At 39.6% G+C, this 16,868-nt stretch overlaps 1 protein-coding gene across 1 annotated transcript; it reads left to right on the top strand.

Moving 5' to 3' along the window:
* The first annotated feature begins 462 nt into the window (after positions 1 to 462).
* Positions 463 to 12,588, top strand: LOC119731458 (rhodopsin-like). Its single transcript, XM_038204627.1, has 5 exons — positions 463 to 477; positions 2,204 to 2,409; positions 4,003 to 4,136; positions 5,472 to 5,550; positions 8,642 to 12,588. Exons 1-5 carry the CDS (start codon positions 463 to 465, stop codon positions 9,729 to 9,731), a joined length of 1,524 nt encoding a protein of 507 aa, XP_038060555.1. The 3' UTR covers positions 9,732 to 12,588.
* The last annotated feature ends 4,280 nt before the right edge of the window (positions 12,589 to 16,868 follow it).

Raw genomic sequence — 16,868 nt, 5'->3', positions numbered from 1 at the left:
ATTGAAGAGCTCGTGCCTTGAATGACGTCACATTAACGGCACCCTCAGTTGTCAGAAAAAGCATAAAACATGTCAAACGTCTAAAAACAAAGTGCACTTTTAATACAGACAAACTAGTTAAATAAAAAAGGGGTGTTTCATAGTTTCATATATTTCAGAAGAGTGGTACTCTCTAAATTCCAAAGAGTGAAAATTCACTACATTCGAGTGAAGATTCACTCCCACAGTCGGAAACTAGGGACTAGACGTTTTAGAGTGAAATTCCTTCAATCGAAACGATCGAGTTTTTACTCCAGCTTCGACTGAAGTGGTTCTTTTTTTCAGACTTTTTCAATCTAAAATGAGAGTGATTTTCACTCTTAAACGTCTAGTCCCTAATTTCACTCTTTGGAATTTAGGGAAAAAGATGGCCAATTATGTTTAAGTGTATAATCCATGTCATGATCCTTAAGTAAGGCAACCATGGTAACATGGTCGGTACGATACGTTTATCCAAACGTAGCGTGAATCAAGGAGATTGGTTTTCAATCGACCATGGAGCTATGTTTTGTAGCTCTATGAATCGACGGGGCCGGAATGTCTCGGAATGACGAAATAACGAGTAGCTTAATTTCCGTTTGTGAAGAGAAATCAACTTCTACGAGGAAGTCATTTCGAAAATGCCATATACAAAATGAAGAAGTTTAGGAATCCCTGCGTAGTTCAGTTGCCAAAATCGCCGCTCTTTGTCCCAAAATAGTGTCCCTAGTGACGACTGTTTTTATTGGACGCAATCTGTTCAGCGGCAGCACGGAACGATCGTGCGTATTACGTCCGCATTACTTTAATACTTTTTCATAATGTTTTGTGAAAACAGTCGTTACAGCATTAACAATCTCTGACGTGACGGGGCGCAGTACAGTGTGCACTAGCAAAAACATTACCACGTTAGTCATTCATTTTACTGTGTTCTTATTCCTCCATGGTGAAGCTGAGATATAAAATGCCTTTTCTAAATCCAGACTCCTTTGAAGTACGTGGTCACGATTTAAGGATCAAATGTTACTTCAATCACGCCGGAATATCAATAAACTCTGCAGGGGAACTTATAACGGGACATCATTAGCAAGAAAGAAGCAGTATTTTTGCCAATTCGAGAACAACAATTCAACAAATCTAAAGCAGAATATTAAAAAAACATGTCGAAATGTCATCTCAGTATCATTGAGAAACCTTGTAAACGCATCTTCCTTTTTCTCTACGCAAAGCTTAGGGTCCGACCGTTGACAGCGCAATGATTTGGACCTAACCATTGTGAGGAAATGACATGGTCATACCTCTTTTCTTAAAAAAAAATATATTGACAGCATACTAGGCCCAACGATGTCAAAGAAATCATGATTTGCACAGTTTTACTTAATATACATCAGAGTGTAAAGGCCCATGACTATCTGATGCACTGATATCGCTAACTGTGTCAATCCCACTGGAATGGGTGAAAAACCCATAGCCTTTTACAATCATGTTAGATTTCTGGTTTGCATGAACGGATTTCCATGGCATTTTCACTGATTATACACAAGAGTACAACTAATATGTTCCATCAATATGAAAGACTCATGTAAAGCAGTTTTTGATAAATTAAAGGCTATCTCCTTGCACATTTTGTTTTCGGGGACACCCTGTATACGGCATCATTGTTTAAAGGCTTCACTTTTGAACTACGATGTTCTAATTTTCCTTTTTTTCTCTTTTCTTTTTGACCAAACCACGCGATCGCCAGTTCAGAACAGACTTGTTTACGACACAAGCGATGAGGAACAAGCTTGTTCACATTGCATGCTTGAAATCGACTCTAGCTTGCGTGAGCAATACTAGTTACTACTGATGGAACAATAATTCGTTTACCAACTTGAATGCATGCCTCGCCTCGTAAAATGTAAAATCCTTGGTCTATTTATTACATTCAAATTCCTTACTTCCGTTGAGCTGACGCTTAATCGAAAGCCATATGCTCTATGATCACGAACATAATTATTCAATGTGGATAATCCATTTAATTGTTTGTTTGGTATAATTAGGCCTACTCCACAGTGTGTTGCATACCGTCAGTGAGTGTTGGGCGTATATATGTAGACACCGATCCAACAATAGAAGACAGACGCTGGCTCTACGTACTCCAGACTGATAATATCACGTCTAGTCTTCAGTTCGTTTCCGGTAGAAGAGTCGTTCACTTGGCCAAGGACACACTTCAGACAAGATGGAGAACACTTCATGGAACTTGGACCCTCTCACCGGGACAACCCCTCTGCCCGCCGGCCCGCCTCCCATGCCACCCTTCCTGGACTACGGCCTGGCCTTCTTCCTCTTCATAGCCTTCATTTTTGGCATTGCTGGGAATGGCATCACCATTTGGATATTCGTCAGGTGAGAGCCACATCAATCTTAAACCTAATTCCCTTACATGATTTGTAATCAACGATGCATGTGAAGTTATGGCCTACAGATACCAAGATCATCAATCAAATCTCGTAGAGTTAGAATTATAGCAGACCTTGTAAAAATCATGAGCTAATCTTGTCTGATTGTCTTTTCTTAATAAACACGCCGGCACCTCCTCGTGTGAAATTCAGGGTTCCCGCGGGCTGGAAAAAGATGTGGAAAAGGCATGTTTTTTTTTAATTTCCAGGCCTAGAAAAGTCATGGAAAAATTGTAAAAAATGACAAAAGTCATGGAATTTTGTGAGGACCAATTAATTGAAAAAGTGGATGTGAGGGAAGTCAGACATTTTATAACGAGATCTATAGTTGGCGAAATGTAGTTTTGGACAACATATTCATACGCATGATCATTGAATTCACATAGGACACGATCAATTACAATATTCATTAAGGATACACCAAATCAAACCGTAATCAAAAAAGAGACGAAATTCTATAACAGCTGAAAACAAAAGTAAGGACAGATTTCAACATTGTGCTATCAGCATTAGTAGTCTATTGCAAATAGTCTATTGTCAATTTCTATCATAAAAAAAAGATATCGAAAAACAATCCACACACGATACGTAATGTACTTCTGACGCCAAAATTGAATTTCGCTTCGAATTCCAATGCAATCATATTTTTGTTTTATATATATATCAATATTGATGGAATGCGATGTAAAAAAATATTTTTGGAAAACAAAACAGAGTGAAGAGTTTAAATTTTGTTCTGTTTTGTCTCTTGTTTTCGTTGGTTTGTGTTGTTGGTGTTTTCTCTTTAAATATGTTATCTTCATTCAGTTTTTACCATGGAGAAATCAATTAGAATTTAATTTTAAAAAGAAAACAAACCTCCTGTGGAGATAGGCAAGTGGGACTGAGGTGGCTTGCCCAACGACATAACATCTTCCCAGCAGCTGTATTCGAACCCCTGACCCTCTGTTCATGAGTAACAAAACCCAAAGGAAGCACACCTGCATTAACATTCCCATAGACACCAGTGCTAAATGCCCATACTTCACAAATTCTTGGTAAAATACTTTGAACTCTCACAGGTATTGAAGCTGCGCAGACAAAATTTAATGATGATCAATGTGTCATCTTTCATTTTCCTTTCATTTTCTGGTGGGTTGACCATTGAATTTTCGAGAAATTTTCGCCCAAAGAAGACGACCCCTATTTTTCTCAAAGCGGAAAAGTAGTCATCTTGAAAAATGATCCCTCCACAACATTACAAAATAGCGCCAATTTTGAGCCCAATTGCATCTAAAATGCTCAGAATTGGAAGCCTTAAGTCCGGGCCAGGGGTTCATTGTCGTATCTATTCAATTCCACAATTTTATGGCTCTCAGACCTCTCTAATACAGATTTTTTTGAGGGTATAACTTCATATTCATGAACTCAGCGGATGGGTTTAGGCCACAGTCCCCACTAAATATGCCTTCAACTTTTAGATAACAAATCTATCCAAGGTTTTATCATGGATTTTACAGATCACCACATGACCATGATTTTTCTGTTGGGCTATTTGCAGGACCAAGTCTCTGCGCACGGCACCCAATATGCTGATAGTCAACCTGGCATTCAGTGATCTGTCCATGGTCCTCACCAACTTCCCCCTCATGTTCGCATCGACTATCCGAGGAAGATGGCTCTTCGGCGATTTGGGTAAGAACTACCGGGAAATAAAGTCCCATTGTCATAAGAAATTTGGATTCCTGTGGAATCTGATCATTTTTTTTTTTTTTTTTTTTTTACCTTATATGGACTCTAAACCTCACACGTGACCTGTCATTGCCGAATTATCTTCACTGAAAGGCATGCGCAATACAACCGATGAGAACATATCTCATAGAGTCCAAAACTTGTATGCTCACCGGATCAGATTCGACCCGGACATCCCGATATCCGGGTCAAAATATCTCCTTTTTTTTGTGTACAAATGACACGGTTTTTGTTCAAATTGACATTTTTGGGGTGTGCCAAAGTACCACTTCTTCCGGTCAAATGACCCGGAGAAATGTCATTTTACCCGAAGCGTCAGGTCATATTTGATCCGGATTTGGGTCGAATGTGATCTGGGACTTTTAAGAGTGTACAATGTGACATCTATACTCTAGTCTAAGACAGAGATACATTTTTGACGCTTTTGCCGAGGATCCCGGATCAAAATAAACCGGAAACAATTTCCCAGGGGTCATTTTGACCCAGTGTCATATAATTGACTCCGAAAAGAATTAGGTTAATATGACCCGGATGCAATTATTTATTTATGCAACCAATTATAGTCAATTACCAGAATGCGCATGCGTGAAACATATCACGTGAACAGCTAAATATGTCACCTGATTCGGAATAAATTCTTATAGTTTAGGCCCCAAAAAAGTCTCCGGTTTCTGGTATGCGTGCGCGTCGCCGTAGCCATGCGCGTCGGCAAAATTAAAAAGGTTTTTTTTTTTCAATGTAAGATGATGTCTCAAAACCGGCAAACCCACTGGTTTGACTGCAATCCTGCTGCTGCACAATTTTAACGTGTTTTTAGATGGGGTTACGATCGAGTATAAGCTTTATATGGCCTCTCTGCGCTCTCATATATTTTGCACTAAATTTAGTCGGGCACCATTTGCAGACGGTGTTGTAATTTTGTAATGGTGCGTCTGGCAGCCAGACTGACGGAGCGATAGTCGTGTATCTGGAACCTGTAAACGCTTTTTAATTAGCTCAATATACTTCTCAAGCCTTATGGCCATACTGAGGTCACCTCAAGTTGCACTCTGAAGGATATTTTGAGAGTTTTAAGGGGATCGAAGCGTCATCTGCAACATCAGCCGACATTTGAAGAGAAAAAAAAGTTGGGTAAAAAAACAAACAAACAAACCCGCGTCGCCGCACCACTTTTGGGGCAAGCTCCATACCAGAAACCGGATACTTTTTTTGGCCTTATAGCACTTTCTCTGATTACTTGTCTCCACTACATGTGCTTCTTCTATTTATGCATTTCAGTTTGCGAGATCTACGGTTTCTTAGGCGGCTTGTTTGGCTTTATGTCAATCATTACAATGACGGCCATAGCACTCGACAGGTAAGCCAATCTGGGCGGGTGGGGAGGCTATGGCATGGCGATTTTCCAGGTACCAACACTTTTAAATAGGGCTCATGACATGAATTTTACTTTGGAACATAGCTTGTGCAACTTTCTTCTCCTCTTAAATGTATGAAAACTATTTGACATCCCTTTTTGGTTACCCTTATTGAAAAGTGCACTTCTTTAAACATTTAAACATTTTCCATGTTTTTCCTGACAAATGAGGGCGCTGTTGCTGTGATGTCACTTCAGGAAGACACTGTTCAGTTTAGGGGTTTTCTGTTCAAACTGTGAACCCAAAATTGCCCATGAAAACATTTGTGAGAAAACTTTGCCCATTGGCTTACAAACAATGAATCATAACAGAAGAGAAAATTAACGACAGCAAATTATCCAAATGTCTGGCAAATTTTGGTGCTGAAATAGCTGTAACATTGAGGTTTCTGCCTCTGCCACTTTTGCTCACGAATATGCAATTTTGTTTTCTAGAATAGTACCTTAAGGCAGACATTCCCATAGGGTTGTGCACATATTTTTTTCCCTCAGCTTTCATGAGCCCTTACCCCCATGTTACCTTATCCTACCCCAACGAATTTTGGTACATTTATGTTTTGGACCACGAGCCATCAATCTAGCTACAATTTCGCCTCTAAATAGGGGGACATTCAAATTATTGTCTCCTTAGTGTACCTTGTCTCCTTAAAGGTATAACTTAAGACGGAACAATCTCCTTAAAGGGAAGATACAACATTTGCAAACATCAAAGAACGGAATGATCAAATTATCACGTAATACCTTACTGAACAGCCTAAAGCATCCTTTAAAACCGTGGCTCCTGGTGTGCTGTCATTTTCAAGAAAAACTGTATTTTTCCAACGCTGGTCGGCCGACCAGCGTTGGAGAAAACTGGCTTTCTTCAAAAACTGTTCCTACTTTTTCATATTTAGTTATTCTGACTTTTGTTTGCAATTGATTACACACCTGTGAAGGGGTTCAAGCTTCCTAGACTTATTTTCTGACCTTAAAATGCCCAAAAGTGTATAACCAGACTACAAGAATATGATAGGTTTTCTTCGTTTTCCCAGCATCTACAAGCCCAAAACGTGAATTAAGTCAGTTTAACAATATTTTCTATAACATACTTATCCTCCAAATCCATTTATTTCTGAAAATTGCAGCAAAAGCAAATGTTGTACATTCCCTTTAAGGGTACATCTGAATCACACAGTCATCGATGAGTTAATAGTTAATTAACGTGTATCGTGCACAAAGAGGACGGTATTTTACTTCGAATTAGCAATTTGAAGCTAAACGACTCGACAACATGTCAGCGTGAAAACGATCAACTCAAAACTCTGACTTACCACACGAGCATGATCAATCTTGAGCACTGTAATTCAGTCTCTCGTGGGTCCAAACAGACAAAACAGGCACAACTGCGGGGTGAGTCAAAAAGAAAGTGACCTGGATTTATGATTTACGATTCTTAAAAAGCAATCAAATTTGATACACCAATGAAGTATGTCTTAAAAGAGCATGGTCTTCCACTCATGTGAACAAAGAATTACTGAAATTGATCCATGCTAACTGAAGTTAAATCATGTTTCACTAAAAGAACCCATTTTTACAGCTGTTCATGAAATGTCATTGGAAGCTATTGAGCTGAGTGAGAATTCATCACACACAAGCAATCAAACACAAATGGGTTTAAATAATTTAAGTCAAGACTGAAACATTAGGTTTAGGCCTACTGTCAGACTTTGCGTTTGGAATATGATGAGCAAGACAACTTTTTTCCCCCTAAATATTCATGGCGATTTTTGTCCGTTTTCCTTTTCAAGTTTTTGTTCATTCGTGGAGGTGGGAAAACGTCCGTGTTTCATTGTATTTAATGGGTATTCTTCAGTTCGATGGTGATCAGTGGTGGACAGCTCGATTTTGTGATCTTTTTCTTAAAATAGACATAACTTTGGAATAGAGTATGCAAATCACGTGAAATCGTCACAGTCACAAGTCAATAACAGGTACTTTATCCCTGTGTTATTTTTTTTATGAAATGGAGAGAGCCACATATTAAAAAAAAATCTAATTCGGTCACTTTCTTTTTGACTCACCCTGTGTGAACTTGATTTGAGTCTGGTTCCTGCCCAGACTACATGTAACTTCATTAGCCTTGTCTTGTCTTGGACGCAGAGTTCGGATGTGACTCTGATGCCAAGTATAAGAAGCCTGGCCAATAAGTCTGTTTTCCCAGTTGTTTTTTTTAAATCACCGTTGACCTTGACCTTTTCTCTTTTTTTGGACTGGTACACGACTCATGTTTAACGTGGGGTGCATGAAGATGATTCATTATAAAATTCTTTCTTGTATTCTTTATGTTTCTTTCCACACAGTAGTCTAGACATTGGAACAACAAAAAATACCAAGAGAATTGGCCAAAACAAATGTTTCTGAAGCTGAATCAAACTCCGAAAGCACCGCACAGTAAAAGGGATATTACTTCCTGGCATGCGCCGAATTGTGCTGCAAAACGCACTTTAAACGAAATGATGTTAATTGGAAAGCGCATTTAAAAGTATAAGATATAAACGTCCACGCTACCATCCTTTAAAAACTGGGCGTTTTGTGTTTTTCTTGCGAGAACGAATTTCCGGGGTCAACATTTTGACTCCTAAATCGAGCTGTTGGGTGCTAGTCGTGAAGCCTACCGCACATATTCCACCAGCTAGTGCGTCGCATGATGCGGACGTGCGAGAAACAACCTTTGTGTATTAGTGCTGTGTTTATTATGTGACACACAGTACGAGTACCGTGCATTGAATGGACACGGCTGGAAATACGTATGCGTATGCAACAGAATGTCCGCCGCGTCCGATGTAACCAACCGTTACCTTTTCCGTGTTTTCTCGGGAAACGGTAAGACATTGGGATAGTATCTTTTCGACCAGAGCTTTGAAATAGGACAAGCAAACAATCCAAAACGTACGAATTCCGGGGATTTCGGGCCGTAATGTCCTTTTAACGCACAGCACCTCAGCACTTTTGTCTGCACCTGTTTTAACCGTTCTGAATGTATTAAAACCCACAGGCATGCTATTCTTTTCAACAGACACTATGTGATATGCCATTCTATGGAGGCTATGCGCACAGTGACCAAACGTAAAGCCGTCTATAAAATCCTGCTCGTCTGGATATACAGCATGATCTGGGCCCTCCTACCCTTCTTTGGCTTTGGAGCCTACGTCCTGGAAGGCTATGGTGTCAACTGCACGTTCGAATACCTGGATCTATCGCTGAAGAACAGGCTGTACGTTGGCGTGATCTTCATGTTTGGCTTTCTGATCCCATTAGGGGTGATCATAGCATGTTATGCTCACATCGCATACACCTTACGACAGCATCGCCTGCAGCTTATGAGGGTGCAGAATGATCTGCGATCTCCCGGCAACGATAAGGCGCAGGCATCCGCCATTCGCAAAGTCAAAGCCGATAACGTCGAGTGGCAGATCGCCAAGGTGGGCATCATGCTCACCGTCCTGTTCTGCGCGTCGTGGATGCCGTACGCATCCATTGCGTTCATCGGGGAGTATATCGATAGTGCTTTGGTCACCCCGATGGGTCAAGTCATTCCAGTCCTCTTCGCTAAGAGTTCAGCTAGCTGGAATCCCTTAGTCTACGCCATCTCCCACCAGCGCTTCAAGGAAGCTCTTCGCGATCGTTTCTTCGTCTACTGTTGTGGGGAAGCGGAGAGCCGCCGCCAGCATCGGTCCACCACCCGCTCCATGTCCAGCGACAACCGCAACACCGACTCCAGGGCTACCAGTGTCCGGTCCGTGATCTCGGAGGTGGACAAGCGGGACAGGACCGGCACTGTCATGTCCACTGTTTCCACCAAGACCGATGAGATTGAGATGGATAGTGGGGCGTTGCACCACAAACCCGCCAAGAGCTCTCTGAAAGGCGGGCGAGAACGGGCCAACAAGAACACCACCAACAACGACCAGGAGCCGGTGAGCGAGCAGAGACGAAGGTCCCTCCCCGACACCTCGACCGTTGACTCGGGTAATGTCAACTTGGTCATGAAATCACGGGATGGGGCCAAGATACAAGGCCAGTATGTGGCATACGATAACCCGGCAGCCTCGCTAAGTGATCGAGACGAACTGACGAAACTATGAACAGATAAAAGGACCGAAGTCTACATACGGTTCGTGTACCAAATAAAATCGAAACCCGTGTACAGTAAAACGCCGCTATAACGAACACCGTTCTAACGAGCATTTGGCTATAACGAACAACCCCTTGTATCACAAAAGATGATGCTCTATGGTTATATAAAGCTATAAACTATGGAATTGCGCTAATTCATCGACCAAAAATTCCATGCGCACTAGTATAGTCAATGTTGTTCACTTGTTTGGTTTTCATTATGTAATTCCACACGATATATGAGATATTCATATTATGTCATAAATGATTGAATATTCATGTTACGTCACACGTTAATGAATATTCATTGTATGCCTACTTTTCACCGGAAGTTCCTTTTTTGCATAAGTATTTGCGAAGATTACAACAGAATTCAAATTACCTTGTAATAGTTGTATGACTTGTTTTTAAATACTATAAAATAATTATTGTTGTAAACGATCACGCAAGAGTTAACTTATACGGCTGATGTAATTGACTGCTAAATTATACAAAAAATATTATTACTCTAATGTTATATAGGAATGGAATGCCTTTTGTTGTAGTAATGAAGACGGGATTAGGGTTGCTAATCAGATGAGGGAGATTACTGCGATGATGTAATGATTGTTTTAAAGAGTTTTTGTGTACTGTTTATATGTGTAATTTTGTACTTGTGTATTTTTGTTTTTGGGTAATATGTATCTGTATACAGATCGTATACAGATACATATTACACAAAAACAAAAATACACAAGTACAAAAATATAAATAAAAAGTACAAAAAAATAATAAAAAGGTATATATATACCTTTTTATTTTGCATTTTTATGCGAATAAAGAATCTAAACTGAACTGTACTCATATCAAACAGTACTATAGATATACCTGCGAGATATTTATTTTGTATAAAATATTGCAAACGTAACTTTTAATGATTAAATCATGTAGTATAGCGCCTACTCTTGAATGCCTTGAAAATGACACTGAGAAGAGCTCTTCCTGCGATAAGCCTCAAGTTCTTGAAACTTTCAACAAACTCAACCTTACTCACTGTAGCTCCGAAATGTTTGCTGTGTTTAAGTCTAAATGTTTTACAGAACATTCCACGACGTGCCATTTAACAAAAAAATGGGAGAATATATCCTCCATGTTTAACTTGTCGCAGGCAAAATGCACCCAAAAGTGTTATCGAAGTTATGGGTTTAACGCTGTGTTAAGTATCATAGTATCTGCCGAGAACCAGTTAAAAAGAAGAGTATTATCGCTGGTTCCCTTGTAAAGAAGCAAAATGATGAAACACTGTAAACTATAAACACTTGTTTTTATACTTAAATATAATACTTGTACTTAAATTATACCATTTAATGGTTATATAGAGAGGAGCGATACTTAAGTAAGAAGTTAGTCTATTCACTAGTGGGTGCTCCATCGTATAAAAAGTAACTAGTCTATAATACACAAGAAAATGTTGAATTACCGGAAATTATACGTTAGGGAGACATTCCCATAGGGTTGTGCACAAAATCGTTCCAACTTTTATGACTCCTAACCCTAACTTTCCCTTATCCTACCTCCAGGAATGTTGGTACATTAATGGTTTGGACCACGGGCAATCAATCTAGCCTATTTACGACGATAAAATGTTGCCTCTAAATAGGAGTTGCGACATGAGGGAGACATTGAAATGTCTCCTTAATGTCTGGCGTCTCCCGAAGGTATAACTTACGACGAAAAGATGTCTCCTGAAGGGTACATTAAAAGGAAATAAACAGGACGTAAATGTACTTAGAGTTTATTTGAAAACCGTAAAAATGTTACATCCGAACGTCACGAACCGTACAATCCTACATGTTAAATTGAAATATTTTCAACTGTACATTTACTTGAAATATTATATTCTCTAAAAAAAATATATTATATTTATATATTGTGATGTTGGGATGTAATACACAAAGAGGTTTTTTATCGGAAATATGACACAAACGGAATATAACTGATGTACTACTACAGTTATTTTACTTTTGACAGGCCATGTATTAATTTACACACTGGTTGTGTTTCTGTGTGTGCGTGTTTATGGTGTAAATCGAGGACACACACGTGCAACATCATCGACTGAATCGAGGACGACCTCGACCTCGATTAGAAAACGTGTACAAAACCAATGAGAGCTGTTGCAAAAAAAGTACAAACAAAGGAAAAGGGAAGAGGAACAAGAGAAAATCCTCGTTTTACACCATAAAAATCTTGGGAGGTGCCAAATCCCACATCTAATAAGTCTGGTTCCCAGACCAAAAGTTTCAGACTATTCTGAGCATCATGCCCGTTTACGAAAATGGGCGAAGTTCTCCGAATGCGTTTTCGTTGAGACTCGGATATGTCCGCGATAGTTGGGGTATCTCCAAGTTCAAAATGTTTTTTTTTTTACCAATAAAATAGTCATGGTTATTATCAATCCTAAAACAAAACTGAGCTCATAAATTAAAAACTTGCATTTGAGAATGTTAATACCAGGCGTAGTTCCCAGTATACGATCTGTATTAAAATGTCTGATACAGACTTTGTGCAAGCACGCGCTCAGGTTTTTTTTTCCGAGCGATGGGCTATTAATTTTGCAGCGTTATGTTCTATTTTTGAAAGTGGCGGTTACCCGACTTACGAACTATTGTGAGACGTATGATCATGTGGTCAGGAAACCAAACTTAATTTTCTTTCGTTTGTAAACATTGTGCGTCAATTTTTAATGGGCTGCCACAGGACCATAATGTAAGCCGTGGTTGGCAACATATTTTGCCAAAACTTGCATATTAAACCCTCACTATAAGAAAGAGGAATGGTTATTAAGTATTTGGTGACTATAGCGTTAGTTGGTTATTTTGTATTTACAACAATCCAACGATACGTTGGAAACATTGATAACTATCTTTATTTGTTGCAACGTCCTTCCACGATTGGTAAATTGTGCCACTGCCATGGTGTTCTAGATACTCTGCCAAGTACCCAGCCGACGACTGAGTGGGGCGCCATGGTGCATGTCTCGAATCTGTAATTAATTGGCTCTGAGATATTTACGTGCTCAAAAATATTAAAGAAATCTCGAATTGCGGTTTTAATCGAAATAAGATCGGAAATGCACGCCTTGGGGTGGTTCTGGATGAAAACAAAATTATTGGGATTTCTCGCGTGACTATAGTTTTTGACCCGATCCGGATTATATAGCAACGTGGCTCAAAATTGCTCAAAATCGTGAGTAGGGTGCATAACTAACCTGTTGAAGTTTCAGCTTAGTGAATACTACATTTTGTGAAAACAGAGAAAATGTATGCTTACTCTTGTTGGGTCTCGCAACTGGACTACGTTGCTAACGCACGTAGCAAAAGTGTGCCAGCTGGCACTGTTTTGAAACCACCTTCAATGTTTGTTTTCTTCCAAACGATACCAATTCAGGCGGAATAATTTCACAGGGTATTTGATACCAGTCCTATCTTCACTTTGAACAAGTTTCTGTCATTAAATAGGTAGGTTTTTCCTGGTAATTGCAAATGATCGTGCGCGGCTTTAAGTGTGCAGTGGTGAGTGTTATTGTTTTCTCTCTTTCCCGAGAAGAAATGAAAAAAAACCCAGCACAATCTTGCATCTTTCACTGCATCTTTCTAGAATACAATACGTACGTGAATATTTTGGGAATTTTTCAAACGAAATGCGGAAAATCGGAGCGTAACTGTGACCCTCACCAAAACCCAGTTCTTTAAGACTTTCTTTGTACCCTAAGTCCGTCACGAGCCAATATGTGAGTTATGAACCCTATAACCACACGGCCCTCTATGCCCCCTTTTTTTACCAAAAGGGCTCCTTTGAATAATACTTTTAATAGCAACGAGAAAAAGCTTGATCTTCTTAGCCCTAACACTAGTCCTGAATCCTCCAACTTCAATACGATTTTGCACAACCCCTAGGGAGTTAGAGCTAATTTCGACTGAAGGGAATTGAATCGTCTCTCTCACACTTCAAGACGTCAAGAGTGTTATGAAAAAGGTTAAAATTACAACATGGTACACATGCACATTGATAACGTTCACTACGTTAAGGCATTTGACTAAATTTTGACCGAGACGCATAAAGGGAGTGGATAACAATGGCATTTGCTGTAATTTTCAGAAATTGATGGATTTGTGGGTCAGTATTTTATTGCAAATATTGTTACACTGACCTGTTTAAAGTTTGTTCATAGATGTTGGAAAAAAAACAAGAAAAACATGCTGTTCTTGTAGTCTGGTTCCCTGACCCTACTTCAGACGAAACGGAGCAATTTATAGACGTCGGAGAATTCTCAGGTAATAAGGGAACCAGACTAGCTGACTTGCATCAGTTCACGGATGTGTAACTGATTGCAAACGAATTGTGGACTAACTAAATATGGAAACTCGGGGGCAGTATTTGAACAAAAGTCAGTTTTCCAACGATGATTCGATCCGAACCAAAGGTCGAGGTACGATGGTAATTCTTGTTTTTTGTCTTGAAACCGACAGCATACTAGTAGGCGCGAGGAGTTTTTGCTTGATCCTATTATTTACGTCCAATCAAGTATAGGCTATTTCATAAATGTTGGCAGTTTCGTTTTCGGATGTTTACAAAATGGTATTACAAATACCTTTAACTTTAAGAATCGACTGTCGCAGACCACTTCACGTAGAATGGTATAGCCTTTATCGAACGCCAAGAATTATCAACCAAATGGCGAACTCAAATCGAAAGCAATCTGACGATGAAACTTCACTTGAAAGCAACGATAGAAAAGTAGAACTCGGGGCAGGTGGGAAATTCAACAGATATGGATCTCATCTGTATACGCTGGAGTCTTTGGATTTATACTCCATTGAGCAGCAGGTGCCATGCTATCATCTCAGGTGATTGTGATCGATGGGTTTTAGACTCATAAAGCTTCAGTGGGAAAAAAAGTGGCGCATCTCACGTTGAATTGAAAATAATCTTACAGGACTGCTTCAATGATGCGGGATGTTGTGTGCGACCTGAAAATCTCAAATTGTGTGAATAGTTCAGCATACGACAGCTTTGCTTTGCTTTAAAAAACGCAAAACTTTCCTTTGCCGGATCTTTGTTAAGTCGATCTTTTTAAAATCGATGTCAGTTATGGTACGTCCGTGACTGTACATGTTATGATGTATGGCGTGCAAAGTTGACATTTAATACCGGAATTGAGTGAAGTGCCGTGGCCTCGTACGAGGTCTGGAGCATTGAATTCGTGGTAATTCTGCAGGTTGTGGGTTCGAGTCCAGTCTGGGGTCATGATGCGTGTGCCCTTGGGCAAGACACTTTACAGTCATTGCTTCTCCCCACCAAGGAATAAATGGGTGCCTGTGAGGGCAGAGATGGTTATTGTGATTTGTTTTAGCTGCTTTGCGCCGAAATGGCAGCATCGAGCTGTAATACACCCCAGGGAGCTGAGAATGTATTTGGAATGTTTCATTGGCCCAATGATATGTAAAGCGTTTTGATCTTAGTTCAATGTGAAAAAAATGTTGCAACCTGAATTACCAGACGCCACTTTTTTTCATATTATCTCAATAAAGGGCAGTCATTGCACAAATGTTGAAAAGACATGAATCTGGGACTGAGAAACGTTTCAATTTTGTTAGGAAATACTGTGAACATGCAATCGACTCTCCAAAGACTTTGTACACAACCAAAGAAGTGGCGTCTGGATACCACCTTCTTTCCGTTAAAAGTAGCATGATTATCAAGAGCTTTGAACGTCTTGGAAGTAACAGAAATATCTCCATTTCGGGATTGAAAAATGATACAAGTGGACGCCATAGTGACACTTGTTTAAAATCATGACGCTAATTGGAAATAAATGCATGATACCGAATACAAATTGTTTCGCCGGAAATGCTATCGTTTTTGGTAAAAACTTTTGAACATGAAGCGCAAAAAACGTAATCTATTTCCTAGACCAAATAAATTGTGCACATTTCCTGTTCCCTCAAGTTATCTGGTTTCAACCGGTTAGTTTTTATGCACTCTACTTAAATTGTTGAGCACACACGTTGCCTCAAAAAGAAAAATGCACCAAGTGCAAATGATCACACCTGCAAATGATCACACCTGCAAGGTGCGTTTATGCAGGGTATACATGTACTAAATAGCTACGCCGTCTTCAGAAACTATAAATTTACGATGAAAATCCCGCAAGCATTGAACTGTATAATTAGCTTACCAATATTCCAGCTGAATTTGTATTCACAATTATCCACTGACTTGGGCACGTGTATTATATACCCCGGGGTATTTACGGTAAGAAACCTCCTGATCCAACAGACCAAGATTTAGGTGACAAGAAAAAACACACACCCCGGGCGTTTTTCGAGCCAGCAAGTGTCGTGACTTTGTGTCTACTTCATTTACTTCTTATTGTCAAAGTCTTGGTACCAAACACTGACTAGTCTAGCAACGGACTCCTTTGTTTTTTTACGAGTATTGAGCATATTCGATTGTTCATCGGAAGTTTGGATGTTTCATTCTTGTTGTAACCAAATTATGTTTCTTTTTTATTTCCCAAACAAAATGATTTCAAGTGGGCCTAGACAAACATAACCTAATCGTCGCACATGATGTGACAGCTTTTAAAGTCGTGTTTTCCTTCAAAATGTCACTGGCTCATAAATGTGTACAGAGGCCATACTTGCCATGTCCACGCAAAGTGAACGTGATTGCCGTGAAATACTACGGAGTTCCGAGACTTGTACACTGCAAAATCAGGCCTTCATAACAGATTTATACAAATCATTATTCAAATCGTCACAATAGGGTCGTTGACCCCATCTTTCCGTGTGCAATTTATCGCTCGGCACTGGACTTCGTTACTTTAATTACTTTCCCAAGAACCTTTTTTTAATAAGAGCGCGCATCAGACACCCATATAAATCTCGATGACAGGTTTTGATTACATCAACATTCATGCACATGTTTTCTTCAACCTAATGATTTCCTGTACTCGTTTCATGCTTGGTCGAGGCCTTTTACTCGAACTGTAGCTAGCCACGGCGTACGGGTAGTTTTCTTTACAAAATACGGTTTATTAAATCAACGAAAACATCTGCAGG

This window comes from Patiria miniata, unplaced genomic scaffold (assembly GCF_015706575.1).
Source record: "Patiria miniata isolate m_02_andy unplaced genomic scaffold, ASM1570657v1 HiC_scaffold_23, whole genome shotgun sequence".
NCBI classification, from domain to species: Eukaryota; Metazoa; Echinodermata; class Asteroidea; order Valvatida; family Asterinidae; genus Patiria; species Patiria miniata.
This window is presented reverse-complemented; position numbering and strand designations above follow the sequence as displayed.